Source organism: Paroedura picta, chromosome 8 (assembly GCF_049243985.1).
Source record: "Paroedura picta isolate Pp20150507F chromosome 8, Ppicta_v3.0, whole genome shotgun sequence".
Taxonomy (NCBI): domain Eukaryota; kingdom Metazoa; phylum Chordata; class Lepidosauria; order Squamata; family Gekkonidae; genus Paroedura; species Paroedura picta.
The window spans coordinates 74,365,332-74,390,115 of record NC_135376.1 but is presented as its reverse complement, the minus strand read 5'-3'; the positions used below and the strand labels follow the sequence as shown (position 1 = coordinate 74,390,115).

At 43.3% G+C, this 24,784-nt stretch overlaps 1 protein-coding gene across 9 annotated transcripts in view; it reads left to right on the top strand.

Moving 5' to 3' along the window:
• The window catches only part of PCDH15 (protocadherin related 15), an 886,705-nt gene that overhangs the window by 471,580 nt on the left and 390,341 nt on the right, over nt 1–24,784 (top strand). For 8 of the 9 annotated variants that reach the window (XM_077350402.1, XM_077350403.1, XM_077350405.1 and 5 more), the window contains one exon: nt 2,992–3,110. The exons of the other annotated variant lie outside the window; for it this stretch is intronic. In XM_077350402.1, coding sequence (XP_077206517.1) covers nt 3,020–3,110 — 91 coding nt within the window. In that variant the 5' untranslated portion in view covers nt 2,992–3,019. The remainder of the gene's footprint in view (nt 1–2,991; nt 3,111–24,784) is intronic. 9 annotated transcript variants of the gene reach the window in all.

The following is a 24,784-nucleotide window of genomic DNA, read 5'->3' as shown; positions in this document are numbered from 1 at the left end:
AAGCAGGAAGGTACTGCTTGTGCTGGAGGAGCATTGAGTGAGGAGAGTTAAACCTTTTCCAGTCACCATTTTTCCACTCTTACTTGTTTTTCCACTTTTCCACTCTTACTTGTTTTTCAATTTAAATGTCTTCCTTTCCAACCTGGCTTTTACTCTACTGTGGAAAAGTTGCACTTACCCAGGACTAATAATTGAGGGACAGAGCAATTAAGTTTGAGAAATTCTTCTTCTCCAATCCCAAATGTAAGGAGATCTGATTATTTGTGGTTATGGCTCAATGGGTAGAACACCTGCTTTCTATGAGGAGTATCCCTGGTTCAGTCCCTGGTTTCTTCAATTAAAATGATGACTGATATGAAAGATCTCCACCTGATGAGTTCTGCCAGCTAGAGCAGACAATACTCACTTTCATATAGCAGTGGTCTGGCTTTCCTTCCTTCCTTCCTGCTGTCAAGTCATACATGGTGATCCTGTAGGGTTTTCAAGGCAAGAGATATTCAAAGGTAGATTGCCATTGACTGCTTCTGTGTAATGACCCTGGTATTATTTAGTGATCTCCCATCCAATTGCTAGCCAAGGCTGACACTGCTTAGCTTCTGAGATCTGATGAGGTTCAGCTATCCAAGTCAGGGAAGTGGTCTGATGTAAAATTGCTAGAAATTTTGAAGCCATCAAAGGGATTTTGTTGTTGTTGGAGGTGACAGTGGAAATATTGAAGGAAAGTTAAATATATGTCATAGTTATAAAGTATAAGCTTTATTAGTAGGCTACTGCGCGAGTCCAGATTCTGAACTAGATGGTTGGATTCAGCAGGGCTGTTCTTAAGTTTTAATATAAAATGCATTATATAAAATTGCACTACTTACTAAGTTTAAAGTATAAATGCCTTTTTATACATTTACAGTTGTGAATGTTCAATACTAACGTCAGAAATAACTGCAAAGTACTATTCTCTGTGCTATGAATCTACGATTCCCTTTCATATAGGCTCTTGAACTCATTTTGGTGGATGAAGATGAATAGATTGACATTCATTAAGGATTCATATACATTTAAGGCTTAAAGGATAAAATGCTGCCCTCTCATGGTTAATTAAACTTTAAACTGGGTTTTCCAAAGCTGTTTTGCTCCAATTAGTTACTTTTAGCCTTAAGGTGCGTGGGACCTTTTTAAAAAAAAGTTTGCCTTCAGAAAGAAAAGTAGGTAAAATAGTCTTATGAAAAAAAAAACCTTAATTTTTGCTGTCTTCAAGGTAGGGGGAAATGCAAGTTGAAAATAGAAAATATAACTTTAAGAAAAGTATATTATTTTGAAGACATAGTTTTGTACAGAATACATCCACATGGAGGCTCTTTGTCATGGCTTCAAGTGCAGCATTGTATGTAGAATTAGTTGAATCATCCATATGATGTTGTTGTCTAATATGCATTGCTTCTCAAGTCTGGCATGGTGGGCTGTATCTGAACACAACACAGGGCAAGTGCATTAACAAGCATCTGGAGGAAAAGAAGCACATTTCAGAAGTCATTGCTACAACAGCACCATGCTCCTTAGATTATAGGGCAGGTCCACGTTATAAGGGATACCCAGGAAAGGAATATCAGGTTTTAATCCTGAAAAAATGGTAATGGCCTGAGCATTTGGGATCACGAAGAGCCATAAGCAAGGAGCATTTATCAGTTTCAAAGAGGATTTTTGTGGAAATTGCATTGTTAAATCTTGCAACCACATTTTATTGCTCATAGTCTGATCACGGTTCTCTGGTTTGATATACGTGGGATTCTCAATGTCCCTGTTGTGACATAAAGTCCTAGAAGCTGGGTGTGCTCAAGGAAATATGATTTCAGAAAAGGAGAGGCAATATGATTTCAGAAAAGATGACTATACAGCCATAGTTACTCTAGGACTAATAGCACATTTCATGATCACATTAGGTTTTATAATGCCTAAACAACTGGACGTTTTCAATAGTATATTATCTTCTATTATGTTATATATTATTAATAATAATTGTGCCCAAGATTTGTTTGCTTTGAATGAGACATGTGCTTGAAAATATGTTCTAAATGTCTGCAGTGTAGTCAAGAATTATTTTCTAAGGTGGTTTATCTTAGATTAAACAATCCTTAATACTGCACAACCTGAGTGTTCATATTTCACTTATTCCCAATCAGAATTGTTTCCACTGGTCTCCAAAATTTCCACCAATAGTCCTTGGACAAAAATCAGGGTGTCTTCTCCCCCCTCACATCTCTGAGTGCCAAACTAGATGAGGTGCCATCCCTAGGGGACAGAGAGAGAGGAACTCCCTAAAGAGGAACTCCTTAATAATGCCACAGGGATCTTGTTCTAACCAGGACCACTATAGTGTGGAGGGGTGAGGGGATTCTACCTGTCCCTTAGAACAGTCCCCCCCCCTCCAAACTTGAAATGGTACTAGGAAGCATACAGGCCATGCCCCTGGATATATTTCAGATTAGAAAAATCTGGGAGAGGTAGGATCCCTTCCTCATTCCAGATTACCAGAATTGAACGTCTGTAGAGCAGTGTAAAGAAGTGTAAAGAAGTGTCCAGTTGGTAACCAATTCTTTAAAATAGCAGCACATCTCTGGGGGGGGGGGATCCAGGGATGTCTGCTGCCTTTTCTAGTTTGGCCCTGAGTCTGACTTTGTATAAGGCAGCTTCATGTGTCCTCATGAAGTGTGTAGCTTGACCCTGTGCCAGCTTTGTGTCAGACATGTTCCTTGTTTTCCTCCTGGGTCTTCATCCTTCTGTCATGTGCCCTGGAGAAGGGCAGAACAAGCTGTCAGTTAATTTTAAAAAGAAGAAAATACTTTAAAAGCAGACACATAGTCAATGATACTGTGGGGTTAAACAGGCAATTAATTGTGCAATGCCAGTATGTTTTGTGTTGGAACTGCACATCCTGGCTAAAGACAACATATACATTGTTGTTTTCTCTCTCTCTCTTTCCCCTCATCTCTTTTTCAGATCTGCCTTGACTGAAGCGTGACATAAAATGTTACAGCAGCTTTGTCTCTCAAAATGGTTAGCAATAGGGATTGCGGTTTCTCTTGTCTTCATGGATTGTTTGGCCCAGAATGATGATGGTAAGTCTGTTTCTATGTGCTATCTAATTTTGTCAGAAGTCAGGCAAGAAAGGAGGAAATAGGTCTATCCTAACTGCTATGAATTCTCAGAGCAGTATTCCCACCTGTTAGGATAATTGCTGGGCTAATAGCTCCCTTGGGTAGTTATTCCTTTGGGGCAGTTATAAGAACAGACTGTTATGTTTCATATGTATGGTATGTGCTAATGTTGACAAAAAGAGCTTGCAGACATGTTTTGTTTTTTTTTCATCTGAGGATGAATGAACTGAAAATATGCTTACAATATCAACATTGCTGTGTGGGTAAATCTAGATGTGACTATTCTCAGGCTACTTTTCAGAGCTGTTCTGTAGAATTGGGAATAATGGCTGTTTCTGCTTGGCTGGAGGCTTAGTTGCTTTGAGATTCATTGAGGCTTGTCCAAATGTACAGAGTTCCACTGGGTAGTATTAATGGGCTGGATCCTGCAGTTTTGTTCTTTTAGTAGAGGTACTTTGAGCCTCTTACATGAAGGAGGGCTCCATCTGCTGGTTTAGAGTGCTTCCACTAGTGGCTTTACAACCCAATGACCAAACAAATTTCCTTTTAAAATCAATTTGAATTTATATATAAAAACAATATTATTGTATGACCATTATGCTGTTATGAATGTATACTGACCTATATATGGTTTAATTTTTTAATTACACATTATATGACGAAAAAGCATAACAACGGAACAACAGATTCAGAATAAATCCTTCTCCTTATTTCCCACCCTCCGATGACTAATATAACAAAAGAAATTACAAGAACATATAAATCTATAAATGGTAGCATATATATGCCAATAGTATTATTCATTTCATGGTAGTTCAACCAATTGCTCACAAGAGGATGGTAATTTGTAAAACTCTGTTCAAATGCCTAAAACACAGGTCTATCTTCTGATTAAAGAGAAGAAGAAAAACTCTTTAAGGAACACAGTTGACTCAAAACCCATCCTTATTGGGAAAAAGATATTGATCTGGATCCAGTGAACAGAATGAGTGCACAGAATAGATTTCTGCTCCACAGCCTTAATAAGTTAGTTCCGATGACTGGGAATCATCAAGGATGTGAAATGTGGCAAAAGCTCCTCCAGTAAGAAGGGATAATCGGTAGACCTCAGCTTGTTCTTGCTCCATTTATGGAAGAGCTTATGTAAGAGTGCTCAGGAGCAGCCCATTGCATAGCATCAGACTCCACTGAAACTCTGTTGACCCCCAGCCACATCTACTATGAGATGCTTGGGGTGGGGGGAGGGGGAAGCTATACCTTATATAGTTCATTGGATCCAACACACTGAGATAAATTACTTAGAATGTTGCACATGTCCAGATGGGTTCATTTTCTTCTCTGTTGTCTGATAAACCTCCTCCTTGGTGGCATTTTCTGTTCTGTTGTTGACCATGTAGAGCAGTGGTTCTAGGAATGTTATTTAAACCCCTCCAAATGACCAAGTCAACAGATTAATCTGGGGTTTTGATCTTGATGATATTGGCTTATGTATATTTGTTTTAGTGTAATGATTGGTGTGGGATATACATGTTTTGTGAAAGAGCTGTCATTAAGTCGCTGGAGAATAGATGAAACAATGGATTTATCGCAACTTGGAAATTTGTGATGTAACACTTCCTGGGACATCAGCATTTGAATTTGTCACTTATTATCATAAGTGTCAGGATAAGCTGTTGCACAGGTTGAGTAAATTCTTCAAGGATTACAGAGACTTGCTTTCTAATTCCATTGTGTAAAGCTGGATCCAGATGGATGCAATTCTAAATGAGCAGATGATGGCCGAATGGAAAGGATAACAAATAAATAGCAAGAAAGTGTTCAGCATTTCAAATAAGGTGCAGTTGAAAGACTGAATGTATGATATTGTGAATTACCATTTTTGTTTAATTTGCAAGCTTGCAGGATACATAAATTAGTCCAGTTAATGCCTTGTACTGCTAAATATGGTAGGGAAACTTGGCTTTCTGCTTGTGAGAAAAGAAATCCTGATTGCATTTATAGAAGTGCCAATCCAAGAGTCATCAGGTAGGATATGTTCCAGATTTTCAGTTCCTTCAACTTGCTTTCAGTTCCTGAAAGATACTGAGGAGCCAAAACAGAAGAAACAATTTGATCCATGTGTAGAGTTCTCCTTAATCTCACGTAGCAGCTTTGAAGTTCCAGAGAAACCACTGAATGAGAGAGTGCCAATTCATGCCAATTCCGCGATTCAGAACTTCCCTCTGAATGTGCAGTTTGCCCTGGCAAAGACAGTTTTGTGTGCCTTAAAAAAAAAAAAAAGGGAAATCTCATCTTTCACATCTTGTTGGGTTTGTCTAGGACCATACTAAGAGACTCTTGTGTAAACAGTCACAGGTAGGTGTAGTTCGCAGATTCTGTTCCTAAGAGACAAAGGCAAGAACTGTAAGCAACCTGTTGGTTCATGGCCACCTAAATACCAAGTGGTGCTGTAGAAGAAGGCCACCTTTTCTTTAACCTTCCATTTTGAATATTTATTGCCCATGTTGTAGCGTCAGTGATTTATTGTTTTCCGGTTGTTGTAGCTTCGGTGGTTTATTGTTTTCCGGTATCAGTGATATTATCCTTTACACAGCTTGTTGTGTTTCTGAATGAGGGCTGAAGTTGTACAATCTCTGATTAATAACACATACGCCTGCAGACCCCCAGACATTAAGGCAACTCCAACTAGGGTTGTGTGTGGCGGCATCTGAAGTGGCAGTTACATGCTGACGCAGCCACCACCATGCAGCAGGGGGGAGGGCGCGTCAGTTGGTGCACACACATAGGTGCGGAGCTCTGGCATGTGTGCAGGCATCAGGTTGAACACCAGCACCTGTGCCTCTCCTCCCCCTCTGCGCTGCGGCACTGGTTGCGTCGGCCTGGAATGGTCGCTTTGGACGCACAACCCTAACATCGACCATGTGGATTGATTGATCTTGCCAACTTTACAGTTTAAGGTGAACTTTTTACTACTTGATTTCACCTGTTGAGTGGATAGCTAAATATATCACCTGTGGCAGCTATTCCTCAAGCCCATCCTTTCCCAAGCCTGAAGTTACTGCAGCAAAGAAGCAACACCATGTTCCTCACAGCCATCCTGTGTTCCTTCATATAGAAGTTTTGGAAGTAGCTTCAGTCTTTGTAAAGTTTGTTCCCAGAGTGAACAATCCTAGCAGAAGTTTGTTGCAGCGGTTACTTATCTTTAATGCTGAAGGATGTGTTTGTATTCTCAGCTAGCTATTTTTAATGTGTTGTATTTTGATTATACATGAGTGTGTGGAAAGAATTATGTTTGCATGTTGCCGTACACAATTTAAGGGAGGAGGTGTATGCCATTCCTAAAATGGTTTCCTGTCAGAAAGTGATTGTGTGGTATAGTGGCTAGGGTGCCTAACTAAGACTGAATCCATGCTTTTTCATGCAGGTTTGCTGGGTATCCCTGAACTGAACCTCTGAGGAAGGGCTGGGTATAAGTGTCAAAATAAATTAAAAAACACATCATGTAATCTCAGGGTCAAACAACACTGCCAGGTTTTTAACAAGTTGGTGCTGGATTCTGTCCTTCCCCAGGCCATTTCCCACATGGAAACAGCGCTGTGGGGAAGTTCTTTTCCCATTTTTGCTGTCCCATGTCAACAGAATACTCCGCATGGAGCAGTAAAACCAGGAAAAAATGTTTCCACACAGGAAAATGGGTTTGGAGGGAAGGCAACAGGCCTTCTTCCCTATGCAGTAGTGTTCCAAGCCCATTTGGCCTCTTTATTTTTCTTTTTTCTTTTTTTTTATAGCCATTTCCCACAGCAGCTGTGTGGGCGACCCAAGATGGGTCTGGGTCACCCAGGAAATCTGGATTCAACTCTATAAAAACCCAAACAAGTAGTTTATCCCTCAACCTTACCTACCTCATAGTAGGAAGAGGAGGAGGGGGGAGAGGGGGACGGGGTTGGTTCTTAGATGCCGCTTTTCTCTAGCTGAAGGAGTCTCAAAGCAGCTTACAATTATCTTCCCTTTCCTCTTCACACAACAGACACCCTGTGAGGTGGGTGAGGCTGCTCAGTCAGAATAGCTTTATCAGCACTGTGGTGAGCCCAAGATCACCAGCTGGTTGTATGTGGGGGAGTGCAGAATCAAACCTGGCTCACCAGATTAGAAGTCTGCTAACCAATACATCAAACTGGCTATATATATAAGCACAGGGACAGAGAACCAGAACTTGTGTTATCTCCTGTTGTTTCATTTTTATTTTCTTAGGCTCATCAGCAACAGTTTAATGACTTAAAGTACCTGGACAAATGTCAGGGATGAGAACTCCAGAATCCCTGTGGGCACATTGGGTGGGGAAAGCAAACATTCCTTGCTGTCTTCGCCTCTTCACTTGCAGCAGTGATGACAGCTTTAGGGAAGCTGGCAATCATACATAGGGTGGTTGAAGGACATACAACCCACACAATTGCACTTCTTTTTTTTATTTTAAAAATATAACTTATGCCACCTTTCCATCCAAACATGGTCCAAAGGCAGCAAACATTTAAAAAAATTAAAACATTTACAGAATTAAAATTCAGCTGAAATTATGAAATTCAATTAAAAATGCATAAGCAACCAACACTCGAAGGGTGGCAAAGAGCAATTGCTGGAGGTATATCAGACCAAACAAAAAGATCTTCATCTGCTAACGAATGGCATCAAAAGAGGGAAACAAACAAATCTCCCCAGGGAATGTTCCAACAAAGTGGTCCCATGGTAGAGAAGGACCTTTCTTGGATCATCAGCCATCTAGCCTCAGATGGTGGGGCACTCAAAGCAAGACCTCTGATGATGATCAGGGTGAGTGGGTAGGTTCAGATGGGAGAGAGTTGCCCTTAAGTTACATTGACCCCAGGGCATGCAAAGTTTAAAGGTCAATGTCAGCACCTCAAATCAAGAGGTTGTGGCTACGTTGTAGAGCATCTGCTTCGCATGCAGAAAGTTCTAAGTTCAGTCCCCAACATCTCCAATTAAAAAGGATCAGCTGATGTAAAAGGTGTATGCCAAGAGCTGCTGTCAGCCTGTGTAAGCAGTACTGACCATGATTGATGGATGGTCTGATTCATTATAAGGCAGGATCATGTGTGAGGCCAGAACCAAATGGAGACCTGTGAATGTTGAACAAGACTTCAGTCCCTTCAACTCAATCCAATCCACAATCCAGCCACTGCATTCTATACCAGCTGTAGCTTTCAGACACTCTTCAAGAGGACCAGCAGAATTCCAGTCTTGTCTCAGGGAGCAGCCGGCAGTCAGCCGTAGGAAGGTCAGGGCCCTACTTCAGGTGGCCTAATGCCAATTACCTGCCACTGGATGAATAATTTCCTTCTGGGGATACCCTGGGATTTCAGCTCCAGACTAAAGAGATCAGCTCCCCTAGATTTGCCACCACACCACTACAACCCCTCCCCCCACAAAACACCCTTTGATCCCCATGCAGGACAACCCTCCCCTTCCATTCCCACCACCAAGCTCTAGTGCCTGTAGTATTCCTGGATACAACGGGCTTTACCCCTAGTAGTATATAAAGGTTAAACACGTATTTCATGATCCTTGGGATTTAAGCGTCTTGGCTTCTACCATGGGCCTTGGAAAGATTATCTCACACATTTAAAGATTACATAAAAGCTTGTGTAGGGTGTGGGGAAGCTGTGCTGTAGGACTGTGCTATGATTTCCACTCAAGCAAGGTGTTAATCTGAGTAATTGTGGATTCCTAGACAGACTCCTAACAGCTGCAGAACTACATACATCATGCCAGGTGAGAACTAAGTGGAGCAGAGATACTGCCTTGTTTCTTCTCCCCACAGTGAACTGTGATTCTGTTCCTGCTGCCTTTGGCTGCCCTGAGTGTTATCTTACATACGTGAATTCACCTCAGACTGGAGGAGGGATATTTTTTAGTGGCAACAGGTATGGAGGTCTGACAACCTGACCTAGAGTCTGAGTAGGTATGGCTGGGTACAATTAAACAGATTTTAAATAAATAAAAAGGACAGATCATGGATGCAACAGAATTGAACAGAATGTACCCTCTTTATGTAGTCAAAGCCACCTTGGATTGCAGGAGGGATGCGTATGAAGTGACAGTCAGGATTGTATTGAAGCCTGGAGAATGCAAGCTGTGTTTACTAGCATAATGTGTCCTGAAAGACGCATGAGTCATATGTTATCTTGTATATGGTAACTAATTGTTCCTGGCAAAATGTGAACAGCTTCCCTTTTTTCAGACTGTGGGTGGGTTGACATCTGGGCAAGAAATGAAATCTCATTTTCAGTTGTCTCTCCAGGGGCCCATGAAAACACCTAATTATCATGGTGATTCTCTCTCTCTTTTTAAAGTACAGGCCCTATCTAGCATATGTGAAGGGTTTTTCAAAACTGCTTTCTTAGAGCCACATCAATTTAGAAATTTTGGTGTCTCCAAGATGTTTCAAGGCATTGTTTCAAAAACCTGAAGGTCAGACAGTTAGTTTCTCAGGAATGAAGCTGAAACACATCAATGTTAATATAACATTGACATGAATCTTAAGGTACAAAACTGAAAGTCGGTTTCAAAGGAAAGTAATTTTGAAAACTGCCTGGAGACAAAACAGCAGCAGGTTTCTTAATTAGTAGTTTGCATTCTGATTGGTATCAATGTGATGGCTGAGTCATTAAATCTTTTTCAGGTATTGCAAGTAGAGGCTGGGAGGAAGTGAATAAGGACATGCACATATTTGTACTGTCATCAGAGTACATCTTCTCACTTGTCCTGAAGTCCCACATTGGGACCGTGCTTGTGAGGCCAGATGTGGGACATTTTCTTTCTAGCTCCAAAACTCCAAAGAGGAGATTTTGTTGGAGTCCAAACAAATGTGGAATTCTCACCCAGTGCATCACATGATATCTCCCTCCAGTTCCTATTTTGCTGCTGTAAGGATAGGGAGTTTTCTAGTGCACTCGGTTGATTTTCTTCATCATTGTGGGTAAAAGAAGACTAATTTTTGTCCACCAAGGACTTGTTTTTCAATCTATTTCACAGGAGGCAAGCCCCATCATCCAGACTTGCCTTGTTTGTTGTGCTTAGGGAGGCGCACCCAGAAAAGATTAGGTACTTTTTGGAATCAAGTCTTCCTGATTTGTTGAAATGTGAATCAACCGAATCACTGATTTGGTACACTGATATGAGTTCAGCCAACTTGAAAATGCGAACCAATCTGTCTGAATCAACCGCCAGACAGCAGATCATCCTGCAGAGAGAAGAGTCCCCATGGAGCAGCTGTTTGGTGGCTCGGGAGACATTTAAAGTAAGGTGACCAGATTTTAACATTGGTAAAGCGAGACACCATTGACCAGGGGGGTTCTCGATTAAAATTTTGGATGGGTGTGGTTTGGGGAGGGGAAAGACCTCAACTAGGTTAAAAGTGCCTTTTAGAGTTCACCTTACCAAAGCACCCCATTTTCTCCAGGCCAGCTAATCTTTACTATTTGAAGATCGATTGTTGCCCAACTATGCAGATCTCATGATGCTTCAGATTCCCTGCTGGAAATAGGGAGATAATCCTATTTCCTGATGACCACACATAGGTGAGGAATTGCTAACAGGAAAACCCCAGTGTCTGTGTAGAATTAGCAGAAATTTACAGACCATATTAGAGATTGTGTCTTATTAGTTTTAATCAATCTTATCCATAATATGAATCAATGGTATTGTGTGTGTGTGTTTAATGAGTGTATTTAGTTTAATGAGATTTGTAAAACTTTATTTGATGTATTAAATATTATTGTGTGTTGTTGATTTGATAAGATTTATCTGGATGTGTTTTGTTCTGAAGTCTTCCTACATTGATAGGATCTAACCAGGTTAGATGAGGATTTTTATCAGATCAGCAGTATTGGTAGAATAAAAAAGACACGTTTTTGCATTTTACCAAACTGTGTTCTTTGAAAATCAAAAAGTTGCTTCCAAACACTTTACCTTCACAGCTGGCCTAATAAAATCTCTCATCTGAGCTATTTTGGATCCCATCTGCCTTTTCATTGGGACTGTCGCAGCAAGCCCCTCTTGCAACTTTTCTCTCTGTACTGACAGGGAAATTAAACAAATGGCCAGCTCTGCTTCTCGGATGATTATTTGCACAACATTTTTATGAATAAGTGAAGGCACTAGAGAGATTGAGGGAGAAACATGAAATTATGCATTTGCTAGCGGCATCAAGTTGGGGCGAGCTCCATATGAACCAGCAGATGGCTGAAGTTTTTATGTCTGCCGTATCCTATTGCCTTATGTTACTTTTGTTTAATCACTGGTATTTAGGACTGGTATTGAAGCCACAGGAAAGCCTGTGTGCTTGAACTGCCATTTTGTTTGCTGCCTCTCATTTACAAGGTCATATTTTCCACAGGTCAGTCTTACAGTAAGCAAGGGCATTAGTCTCTGCATTAGTGAAATTAAAACACACACGCACAACATACAGCCCCTTCGACTGATGCTAAAAACAGCCTGAGCGGCAGAGCCATCCAAACCAGAAACTACCAGATTATACAGATTTACTAGGGACAAATATGCTGGTTCAAGTAAAAGTGCAATTGAAAATATTTATAGTGAAGTCATAATCCCTCCCCTGTTTTAAATACATAATCATCCAAAAAGCATTGGTAAATGTTCTAATAAACATGCAGGTTGTTCCTCATGCCTGAATGGATTTAGGGCTTATCAAACATTACCCTTCCAAAGCATGGCATTTGCAAACTATTTTTTAAAAAAGTATTTTATGTCAAGAGGAAAGAGAAGAAGAGTTGGTTTTTATGCCCTGCTTTTCACTATCTGACGGAGTCTCAAAGTGGTTTCTAATAGTCTTCCCTTCCTCTCCCCACAGCAAATACCCTGTGAGGTGGGTGGGGCTGAGAGAGCTCTGTAAGAGCTGCTCTGTAAGAACAGTTCTAATAGGACTGTGATGGGCCCAAGGTCACCCAGCTGGCTGCACGTGGAGGAGTGTGGAATCAAACCCAGCTCACTAGATTAGAAGCAGCTGCTCTTAACCACTACACCAAGCTGCTCCATATGGCGTGGAGAATGGCATACTTCTCACTGGGACAGATTAGCAGCATTCCACTGTTGTCTGTCCTAGACCTACAGCAGCCCCCCCCCCCCGGCTCCATTAGTCATCCCTGAATAAAGAATTCCTGTTATCCTGAATCCACTGCATCTGTGTGAGCACTAAGGCACCGGCTAGTGCATGTTCTGCGCTTTCTGCAGCTGCAGCTGCTACATTTTGAAATGGAAAGTATGATCTTCTGTGTTTTTATAGTAGAACATTACTTTTGCTCAGATCAGAAGGTTTCAACTGGCTCAAATGAAAGCAACAGTGCTGGAGCCAGCATGGAAACTATGTATTATGGCATTTGATATGTAATAAGGGTGTGCATCTCAGAATTCCAAAACCAAATTATACATGAAAATTACTCTTTGGGGTCATTACTATGAATTCCAGGAAGGAGAGCACAACTCCATGAGTGTTTGCCTTTTATGTTAAACACTCCCCCCCCCCTAAAAAAAGGCACTGTTTTTCATTTTTGGGCACTTACCATGATGAGTAACAATCAGCAGTTTGCCCCTCCTCTTCTGTTGAGTCCCATAGCTGCTTCTCCTTTTCAAGTGAATGAGAGTCCCCACCCATCAGAAACTCCTTAAATCATAGCAGCAGTTAAGCTACATCTGCCCAGCATTAACACCTCTGTCTTGTAGCAATTGGAAACTTGTCTTATAGCTACTGGATGATTGAGTCATCACATGCAATCACACACATACACACGTGGGAGTTCTTTTTGGGGGGGGCGAGGTGTAACAAACATGAACAATTTTCATATATTGCAGTAGAGGACCAGGGGTAGCAATACCTCACTCAGACTGTTGCACTGGGAATTTCACTGCCCCAGCTCTCATGCAGGAGTACAAATCGGGGACAGATGAGATGCACCGGGACAAATGCTCCCCTGTGTGGGTGCAGGAAGGGACCAAGCCCTATGAAGATAGGTTGAGGGACTTGGGAGTGTTCAGCCTGGAGAAAAGGAGCTTGAGAGGGGACATGATAGCCCTCTAAGTATTTGAAAGGTTGTCACTTGGAGGAGGGCAGGATGCTGTTTCCATTGGCTGCAGAGGAGAGGACACGCAGTAATGGGTTTAAACTACAATGATATAGGCTAGATATCAGTAAAAAAAGTTCAGCAGTGGAATAGGCTGCCTAAGGAGGTGATGAGCTCCCCCTCACTGGCAGTCTTCAAGCAAAGGTTGGATACACACTGTTCTTGGATGTTTTAGGATGCTTAGGGCTGCGTTGAGCAGGGGGTTGGAGTAGATGGCCGGTATGGCCCCTTCTAACTCTATGATTCTATGATTCTATGAAGAGATGGAGCAACCTGCCACGGTTAAACTCCAGCCTGCAGCCTGGCATGAAACCTCCAGTGCATAAACGGTCTCACATATGCATAAATTATGGGTGAACGAGACATGTAGTCTTCTAACTAATAAATAAATTCGGATAATAAGCCCTTTTCCATTGTTCCAAGAACATACTCTGACTGTTGACTTTTAGGGCTTAACTCTGGATGGCTTAAAAAATAAGGACCTGATAGTCAATATTTCTGCCACCTTAGATAATAAAACTGTTATCAGTTCTTAATTTTTCAAACAGGATCTCACCAGAGGTCCCTGTTGGTCCAGAAGCTTTTCCAGCCCTCAGATTTCAAGCAATGGCAACCACCATGTTAGTTGGCTGTTATCAGCATGCCCCAGTTGCTCAGTGAGTATATATCTGTGTAGTCCTGGAATTGGAGGTTCTCCTTCATTATGCCCTGCTCCTTGCAGCCATTTTAGCCAGGTTGCCTTCACATTCAGTGGCAGATAGAATACCTGTTATCTGATGATAATCATTGTCACCTATATGACATCATCGTTTGCATTGGCTGCCAAGAAGATTTGTGCAGAACGTCTATCCTGAGGACCAGGACATTCTCTGCTATGTCCTGGTCCTGACAATTTTAACCTTGTTGTGTTTTTACTGTGATATTTATTACTGCTCAGGCATCTTTCATTATATTGTTAAGGACCTTGACCTCATGCAATAAAAGTCTTTCTACCTACCCCTGAATATACAGGTTATCCTGGTAGGGAATTTTGTTCACAGATAGTTACATGTCTGCAGTTTTTTTTTCATTATGATTACTGTCATGGACCAGTCCAAATCTTCCAGTTTATCAGAATATAATATAAATTAGTCCCATGCATAAGATAAAATTCAGTGGGGCTACATGTTCAGAAGGACTATGTCTTAACAAAAGAACACTAAAATACTGCAGTGTATAAGACTTAACTCACCAATAATTGGCGAATTCTAAAATCTGCACAGAACTTTTTAGTAACTGCTGCTACCTGTCGATTTTCATCTATAAGTTTTGCATATCTTGGGTCTGAGATGTTTGAAGTAAAAAACAAATGGTTTGTTCAAATCAGTGCATTAAGTAACCCCCCTCCCCCAGTGATTTTTTGGATTTTCATTGGTCCCTTATTCTTGTCAGGTCATAAGGCTGCAGTGACACAGATAGCAAAATTGCTGTGTCTGGATAAAGCTGTATGCCCTTAAGTAACTGATGCACTATTTCCATTCCCACAAATGCCCTTTCCTTCTCCCACCTGTTAGAGTGCTAAAGTAAGATCTAGTGAGCCCCAGTTTCAAATTCCTATTTGTAACCAAAGCTTGGTTGGTGACCTTGAACCAGCCTCTTTCTCTCTCAGCCTAAGCTATCTCACAGGGCTGTTGTGAGGTTAGAATGGTGAAGGGGAGAATGTTGTAAGATGCCTTTTGTTCCTGTTGGGGAGAAAAGTGAGGTATAAATAAAACCTGTGGATCATACATAGGTTCAGTGTGTAATATTCACTCTTTGGTTTCTTCTTCTGGTCTACATCTCTGAGGTTTCCTTGTACCAATTTAAAAGAATGTTGTTGGTTTGTTTGTACTTCCCTCCCCCGTGGCCTTTTATCTGTTATTCCAACTGGGTGAAGGTAGACATATTTGAAAAGCCCTTATGAAATAGTTTTTTTTTTAATATATATATTTTTATGAAAGAGTGAAGTGCTTTTAAAGACAAGATTGGCATGTTGTAGATATAGACAGTTCTCAAATCCAAGAAGCATTTCTGTACCGAGAAGGATATTGGATTTCTAAGAGCAGAGCCTGCAGGGCTTTCATTGCTTTTCAGCTGTTCAATACCTTCCCAGCAGACTTGTGGTGGACCTTGTATTTTGGCTTTGTCACCTCTACCTTAAACTACTGTGACGCATATACCCAAAGATCGGATAACGAGTAGCTTATTGCTAAACCTTGCTGAAAGGAGAAAAGAAAGATCAAGGTGGTAGGGTAGAAATTCACCAAAGCCTCTGAGGAACACTCTGAAAGTTTCCATTTGGAACTCAGCTCTCTAACCAGATTCTGTAATGCTCATTAAAAGAGGAAAACGCTCAGACTGAGATAATTTAAAGGTATGTATCTATCATTTATATTATCAATGAGCCTCTTGTGGCGCAGAGTGGTAAGGCAGCCGTCTGAAAGCTTTGCCCATAAGGCTGGGAGTTCAATCCCAGCAGCCGGCTCAAGGTTGACTCAGCCTTCCATCCTTCCGAGGTCGGTAAAATGAGTACCCAGCTTGCTTGGGGGGTAAACGGTAATGACTGGGGAAGGCACTGGCAAACCACCCCGTATTGAGTCTGCCATGAAAACGCTGGAGGGCGTCACCCCAAGGGTCAGACATGACTCGGTGCTTGCACAGGGGATACCTTTACCTTTACCTTTATCTATCATTTATAGGTAGCCCATTGGCTTATTAGAGTCAAGTGGTTATTCCCAGCAAAGTTGAATACTGTGACCTGAAAGAAATGACAGAGCTCAACATTAATCATATAAGTTACTCAATACAACACTCTAATCATACACTTAAAAACGATGCTTGATATTCTTAAGGTTTTGCACTTTAAAAGCTATATGAGTGTCTTGTCATCATTGGCTCACAATGCTGCAAGCAGTTAGGAATGAAATAAATACGAAGGTAATCATTGGCCATAGTGTTCCTGTATCTTTAATAACTGTGTAGAAGATCTGTTCTTAATGCATGCAGTGATCAGAAGAACTACACTTGTAAAATGCTGTGTTCTAAGCAATTATTAAAGTAACAGGATCACTGTACTTTATTGCCTCTGCATTGTAAAGTGGGTTTTTTTTTGCCTCAGTTTCCATGAATGTTTTATTTGTCAAGGTTAAAATTTTACAATAAGGGAAGATAACAAGGCCAGTACATAAAGTCTAGGTATATGCATGCTTCTCACCATAAACATTTTCTAAACTTCAAAGTAAGTTCAGGGTTTGTGCAAGGTGAAGAGTGTTGATTAAGTGAGGTATGTCTTTGTTTATCTATGCAAAGAGCTACCTTGAAAACTCATTCCCTGTAGTCTATAAATAGGGTGCGTAGTCTGCTGGATATCATCACGAGGAATGGGCATGAACTAGGAGAATTCAGTTTGTTTTGATTCATATTTTGTGGCATATCTGGTTTTAGATCCGCGAGTTCAGGAACACACAGATGCTGGAATCATTGCAGCTCTTTATTCGTGTCAGAACATGATACAAGTAGTATCAAGACTGCACTGGAAACCCATTCCTACAATTTATTTACTACAAGGACAAAGGATCACCATGTGGTCATACACAATTGGTTAGATCCTGAATGAGTAGATTGAAACCATTGGATCCTGCAGCGGAGATCCCTGAAGCCCATTGGCTGACGCCACACTAGGTTCAATCCTACCCTGGACCTCAAGCATGGTCCTCTAAAGGATGGTTAGTGTAGCCGCATACACAGCACCTGGTTTGTGAGCCACAACCTATCATGAACTTTTAGACACCAAACATACCAAATTGGTTTGTGATGTAGCAAAACATACCGTACAGCATGCTAGGGCACCTTTGACAGCCTCTCTTCTTTCAGCTCTCCAAGTTTGGTGAGGATTGAATTCATAGGGTCCAAGTTACAGCCCTGCAAAGAAAGTGCCCCCAGGACAGTGCTTTCTGAGGAAATGACAGGTGAAGACGCTGGAATATATAGAACAGACAAGATACATCAAAATCACAGGGGACATTCCCCTCATGCTCCTCTATATGCCCTACATCAGTAGTCCCCAACCCCCGGTACGGAGACCGGTACCGGTCTGTGGATCAGTCGGTACCAGGCTTCGGCTCCTCCTCGTCCTCCTCCCCAGCTGCTGCCTCTGGGGCTGCCCTGCCACTCTCCCGCCAGCTCAACTTTGGTGCTCTCCAGCAGCCACCATGGTTGGGGCACGCCCCCCCAGCGTGGCGCTGGGCAGCTGCTGACAGCCCTCCCTAGTGGGCAGTGGGAAGTCAGTGGCACTGGCAGGAAAGCAAGCGTAGTAGGGGCTCAGGCGGCGGTGATGTCCCTCGGCAAAAGACTAACCCTTCGGGCCTCATTAAGATTGTTAAGTGTTGACTGGTCCCTGGTGATAAAAAGCTTGGGGACCACTGCCCTACATTATGTGCAGATTGGACTTTGGGAGTCTGAGTTATGCCCCCCCCCCAGAAGATACCCCAGGAAATTGTTTTGGGGAGAAATCACATGCAGGTTCAAAAGTGCAAGCTATGCATACCAAATGCACAGGGAACCTCACAGTTCAGTAAAAAAGCAAGAGAGAGGGGCAGGGCCCTTACCAGGCCTGTTTTGACCTTTGAAGGAAGATATATTGGGACCAGGCTCAGCAGCAGAGCACATTGCTACCACCCAATATATGTGACACACCTAGGCCTGGCTGCATGTTACTATTCAACTTCCCACAAAAGTCAGTGTTGCTTGGTGATTAGAGATTCAGACCAGGATCTGGGACATCCCAATTCAAATAACCTTTCTATCTTGGAAGCTCCCTGAATCACTTTGGGAGAAAGGAAGAGGTGGCAACCCCTACGTCACAGCCCACTTTCATACATCTGGGCTTCGCCAGGAGTCTATTAAAGCAAAATCTGATGGCATTCCAACAAGCTTCTCTTGCTGTAAAGCAACCAATTTCTTGTTCCATAGAGCAGTGGTCCCCAACCCGCGGCCCGGTGCCGGGCCGCAAAGGTCTTGGCGCTGGGCCGCAGCTCCCTCTTCCCGCCCCCCCAAAGCGAGAAGCTCACCAGGCTGCGAGCAAATCGGCCACCAAAGCAGCCAATTAGCTCGCGGCCCGGCAAGCTTCTTGTATGGGGGGGGGGGGAGAAGCTTGCCAAGCCACAAGCTAATCGGACGCTTTGGCTGGCAGCCCGGAGGGGCCGGGAGAGGGAGCCGCAGCCGCCGGCATGGCAGCGGCGCAAACGCGTTTGCGCTGGGGCTGCCCCGTGTGCGCAGGGCCCCGGGCCGCCCTCTCCCGCCACTCCGGAGCAGCGGTCCGCAGCAACCGGAAGGTTGCGGACCTCTGCCATAGAGTTCTGCTTTAACAAGTATCACTTGGCAACCTCTCCTGATCAGGAAGAGAGAGGGAGATGAACATAGGCGATCAACACACAGGAAATAGATCAAAAGCACCTCTCCAGTGCTGCAGCCTTTCATGGGCTTTTAGAACTTCTCCATTTCCTCTGTACATGCAGAGACCTTTCTCTTTGTGGCAGTCCCCTGTACTGCTGTTGTTGGAAGCTCACCAACAATACCATTCCCCAACCAACCAGTTCCTAAAGCTTATATGTGACCATGGTTGGCAACCAGAGCTCCAGCTAGCTCCCTGGGATGGGAGGGTACCTAAAGGCAGCACCAGCCAGACACACACAGAGTTGGGATATGCTCTCACTAGTACTTGTTGAGTATGAAACTCAGTGAACATCCTGAAACCTTTGAATTACCAGCGTCCCAGTCTTCTCCATGTAGATGAATGAGAGGCCTGCATGGTGCAAAGTGAGAGATCATGGTACACAAAGTATCTTCATTGTATCCATGATTTTTTTTTTAAGAGGGGAAGACTAAGTTATTGCATTGTTGTGTATGCATTGTCCCAGACAGTTTTTGGCTGTGCTGAGACATGTTTGTGCATGCACATTGAAGGGGTGACTGAAATATTACAAAGTTCATGTACCCCTCACAAAGTCAGATGCATGCCTGGAGTTCTGTGCTGGGAATTTAATTCCCAAGCACGTGGTACTTAGTTTGCATCAGAACCATGGCATGCAGAGAGAAGGAACTTCCTCCCATCTACTCCACATCCTTTTCCTCATCCAAAATAACCTTAGGGACTCAATTTGACACACTGGAGAAGTTTACTTTGATGACCACACTGAGGTTTCTCATCAGGACAAGTAGCTGTTCCATAGGATTATTTCAGTTTGGGAAAATAGCATGAGGAAGTAGTTTGGAGACCCTGATCCATGTGCACTGGGATCCTGATTTATCTCAGATCCCCTGTAACTTGCAACTTCCAGTGCAGACCTCCAGGCACATGCTTGTTGAATACCACTAGGCCTTTTAATGTGGCAAAGCAAATGAAAAGATTGCCAAAGTTCCCTCCAAGTTTGCCATACTGGCTAGGTCATGCCTTCTACTGCTCCTTGCAGGGCTATGCAAATTAGAATGCCTTCTGGAATCTTAGTAAGCTGACCCCTCCAGACCTGTTGCCTTGCATGCTCTGAACAGGAACTTAGAAACTGAGCTCCTTGATCTGCAAAACAAAACAAAGCAAAAAAAAAAAGTCAGAGAGAGAGAGCAAATGGAATATGCAAGATCTCCCCTACTAATTGGAAAACAGCCTCAGGGGCAGACTCTAAAAGGAAGGGAAGATCAAAACAATTGGAGGCAAAAGAGGCTGTGAAAGCCCAGAAACTATCTATGCATAATTCAGGGAAGCAGCCTTCATCCTTGCCAGCTCCGTCTGCAGGCGTGCAGGCAGAAAATTCCCTCACCCCCATTCTGGCTGAGTGGGGAGGGGAAGAAATCACCCAGTGGGAGGAGACCATGTTTCCTCTACCTGAGGGGCACAATGCCCATGGGCAGAACACAACCTGGGGGGGGGGAGTGATGTTGCCATTGTGGATCCTACCATTGTGGATCAGCTGCTCCTCCACAAGCCCAGACTGTAGCCAGGGTGTAAGAAAAGAAGTCACAGTCCCCCCCCCCAAAAAAATTGACAGACGGAGTCCAGTTCATCCCCATCTCTGAGTGAAGACATGGATTAGCTACAATTAGCTACAACTGTCCAACATAGATTTCTGACATGGAGCCTCTCAAAAGTGCTACAGGCACTTACAAAACATGACCCAAACAGTATGGAGGACTTTGCTACACTGAAGAGAAGAAACTTTCAGGGGAGGGGGCAGTGTTTCGTTTCCTCCTTGGGACTCTGATATTTTTGGCAAGGGGAGAGGCTGTGGAAAGGCACTGGGCCAAAGCAGGGATTTTTTTTGGGGGGGGGGTTGTCATTTGGATAATATAAAGCCATAACAAATGAATGTACTTGTTCTCTTAAGCATGTCTGATGATCCTCGCTGGGACAGCTTTGCATATTTGCATGGCTTTGAGACTAAATGATGCCAGTTACCAGAATTAGTTCTAGCAGTGACTAGGAAGAAAATAGGTAGTAGATGCTCATTTTTTTTCCTACCAAGGCTCAAGAATGCAACTTGTAGAAAAGCTTGCACAATTAAGAAAACATAATTGAGTGAAACTAATCAGTGAGATATGGGAGCTTGCCTCAGGGATGCTGCCGAAATAAACTGCTCCCCCTATCCACAGTGTTATCTGGTAAGCTAATGGCACTGATGTATATAGAGGCTCAGAACAATAATTGTATCCCTCCGGGGGCCCAGTGCTTTTGTTGTTGCTTTAAAGAATGTTTAAAACTTAAAATGAAGGGTGGGGCATTCCATTTTGCTCGAGTTTAGTTTTGTTAACATCTGATGGTGTGATTGCCTGAGTTTTGTTTTGTTTTTGTTTTGTTTTCAAACATGCAAAAGTAAAGAAACAGAATGTGTTCTTTGAAAATTTGCTCGTGTTATCATTTGTCAGAGGCAAGATATGACAAAAGCTGGACTGAGGAAGAGGTAAAAATTAGGCATGGTGTTTAGGAACAGCACTAAAGAAAGCTAAAGACTCGGAGAGAAGGTTCGAGCCTTCTAAGTGGGCGCTGATAACTTGCATTCCAGTAGCCATTTCTGCCTTCATTTTAGAGAGGGAAGCCAGTGACAAAGCTGGGATATTGGCCTCTAGATGGGACCTGGGGATTCTCTGTAATTACAGTTCACCTCCGGACTACAGAAATCAGTTCCCCTGGAGCAAATGGGAGTGCTTTGGAGGGTGGATTCTGCTGCATTGTACTCCACTGAGGTCCCTGTGTCCCCCAGGTTCCATCCCCAAATCTCCAGGAGTTTCCCAACCTGGATCTGGTGACCCTAACCCCCCTCCCCAATCCCTCAGCACTGACCAGTGGGGGCCTGGCAACCTTATTAGGCCAAAGAGCTCAAAGGGCTGAGCTACATAGGACACAGGCTGGAATCCTAAGGACAGTTTTTCTGGGAGTAAGCTCCATTGAATAACATAGGCTGTAAACCTTCTCAGGATGGTTTCCACAAGCAACTACGTATGTCCTGATCATTTCCTGTATTTTAACTTTTGTGCTGGAGACATTTCAGATCAGGAAGCACTGTTGGGTAACATCCGTTTGTAAGACCATACTTCTTGGGAGCTTATTCATGGGACTCCCAGCATCACATCTGGTTTGGCCAGAATCAGAGCGAAGCGAAAAACAGTCCGTGCTGAGTGTAGTATGCAAGGATTGATTCTTATAAGATCCTGTTCATTAACTAGGACCATTCTAATGGAGTGTATCGTAGAATACTAGATGCTATGGCAATGTACCAAAGAGTGCTCTTATTTTCTGGGCCCCATCAGGGTTTTGCTTGTTTGTTTGATTTTGCCTTTTGGAGATGCCTTGTTAAAATTTTGCAGCTGTCAAGATGTTTGCCATTTCCCCCTGCCATTTCATAAACTGGTGATTTAACTTAAGAAACAAACATGTTATTGATTTTACAGAATTTACTAGTGTATACTGGGATAGAGGGCAGAGATCGCAGCCAGTAGATGTGTGCACTTCATATTAAACTGGTTTTATTATTTCATCAAAGCGTGTTTGTTCCATCTCCAAGCAAGGGCCCCTCAGTAGTTGCGATAGACTGCATAATGGGATGCATTAATGTAATCCATACAGTTGTGGATTAGAATTCATGGGGGGGGGGTGTAGGCAGCCCTTCAGCAGTCATCTTCTTCTTCCTTATTCTCACTGCAATTGTGAGAGGTTGGGTTCTGAAGACAGATTTCTGCAGTGAGGACATAGCAGCTGAAATTATGAAGCAACACATATTTCTGAGCAGACATAACTGACTATTCTTGCCTCCAATAGCATATTTAGGTTATGGCAGCTGGGGCTTACACCCTGGGCACTGGGCCTGCTCTGGGACTCCTTGGTCCTGGCCTCTTCCTTCTCTGTCACACACACACACACACACACACACACACACACACACCTTCCCCACATTCCCCCTTACTTCTCCTTCCTGGCCCATCAACCTCCCTCTAAGACACAAACACACACAGACTCCTTCCCCCACTCCCCCCCTGCTTCTCCCACCAACCTCTACTTCCTGGTGCCTCCCCCTCCCTTTCTTGCACACACACACACACACACACACACCTTCTCCTTGCCTCTCCCACCTACCTTCTTCCTGGGCCCTCCCACTCACTCACCCACACACTTCCTACTCCCTTCCCTACCCCCTCCTTATCTGTGGCAGCAGGAGTTCTGCAGCCCTCCTCCTGTCAAGCAGCGAGGCTCTGAACTGGGCCTTGGAGCTCTGCTGCTGCTGGCTGCATCTCCCCTCCCCAGCCCAGTTCCACTTTCTGAAGGGCAGGACAGGCCACAGCAGAACTCCAAGGCCCAGCTCTGAGCCTCAAAGCTCTGCCGCCACCTCAGTCCTGCTCTCCAACCCAGTCCTGCTCTCCAAAAGGGGACCAACCTGGGCTTGGCCACAGCAGAGCTCCAAAGTCCAGCTCTGAGCTTTGCTGCCACCGACTGTGTTTCCCCTCTTCCCAGCCTGGACCCGCTCTCCAAAGGGTGGGACTGGCCTGGGAAGATGGGTGGGGGTCAGTTTCTCTTGAGGATTGTATAGTTACAGGACAGGGTATGTCAGTACTGAGAGGAGACGGAGCACATTCACATCATTTCTAGCTGTATGCACCTGAAGAAAATTATTTTCAAAAGTCATGAATGGATAAAAGTGATAAATAGCTACAGGCATTAAGTGGAAAGCTGGGAGACTGATGTATGAAGAATAATATCATTCATACAACACCTGGGACTCCTCCCCAACGACACATGCTGGTGAATACAAAATTCATAAGCACCTTTTACTTATGCCAGATTGGATCGTGTGCTGTATCGGATGGATTATCGTTGTGTCAGGCGTTCTGCCTATTACTAGCTAGTGAAAGAAACTGAGATGATCAGACAGTTTAGTAATGCAGCATTTGGCCGCAATGATAAATAATTAACCAGATTTGTGTGGCAAAGGCATCACTGAAGAAATGCAGCAAACTGCTTTGTAAAGATCATAATCATACATAAGAATTCCTTTATACATTCAAGGAATGATACTTGCATACTTGTTTCATTCACCTGAGATGCTGTCAATGTTGCTTCCCCCCTCCCACTTCATTCATTGGTAGAACCCTACTGATGATGTGCTCCATTTCCTTGCAATTCCCTTGTTCCAATGAGACATAGGGAGGTAAGATAAAAGGGGGGAAGAGAAACCAAAGAGGAGCCACATCACCTGTACCCAGCTGGTCAAGCTGCAGAGAAGGAGGTTCTTGAGTGACTATGCTTGCGGCAGCAGAGTAGGAGTGAGTCAGGCTGGCCAGATCCAGGGCAGGGATCAGTGGTTGAGGGCTGAATCTGTTCCGCCACTCCCTCCCTGTGCACTATAATCCACGACAGGCAAGGGGGTATTGAATGCCGGCAGGCAGTTGTGCTCTGCAAGGGCCATGCAAATCTTTAAACTGACTCTGATGCTATGAGCCTCATGAATATTTAAACTGGGCTTGCGTACCTCCCTTGCAAAACTCTAGATGATGAAGCATTTAGGTACACCAATATAAAGGCACACTTATACCAAGGAACAGTCAGATATGAATAGAAATTAGGAAGTTGGTCGGATGGAAGAGTACCAGTAAATTGAGGAGAATAAATATGTACTCGTTATTTAGAAGACATTCCAGCCAGTTATTGGCAAACTTGTTCTCTGAGATAGTTCTCCATCTGGTTTCCAGTCGACTGGGACCCCTCAAAATGGCCACATCCTGGATTCATTTCCCGCTGACTCACCCAGCAGTTAGGGAATTTCCAGAGATGTATACATTGTAACTTCCAGCTTCTATTGTTATTGAATTGTTATTTCATTACTTTGTACTAGAACAGAAAACCCAGCAGTAAACTGTCATTATTATAGGGTTTGTATGCTGATAAAGGTCTTCTGATTCTGATATTACAGTTTTGAAATC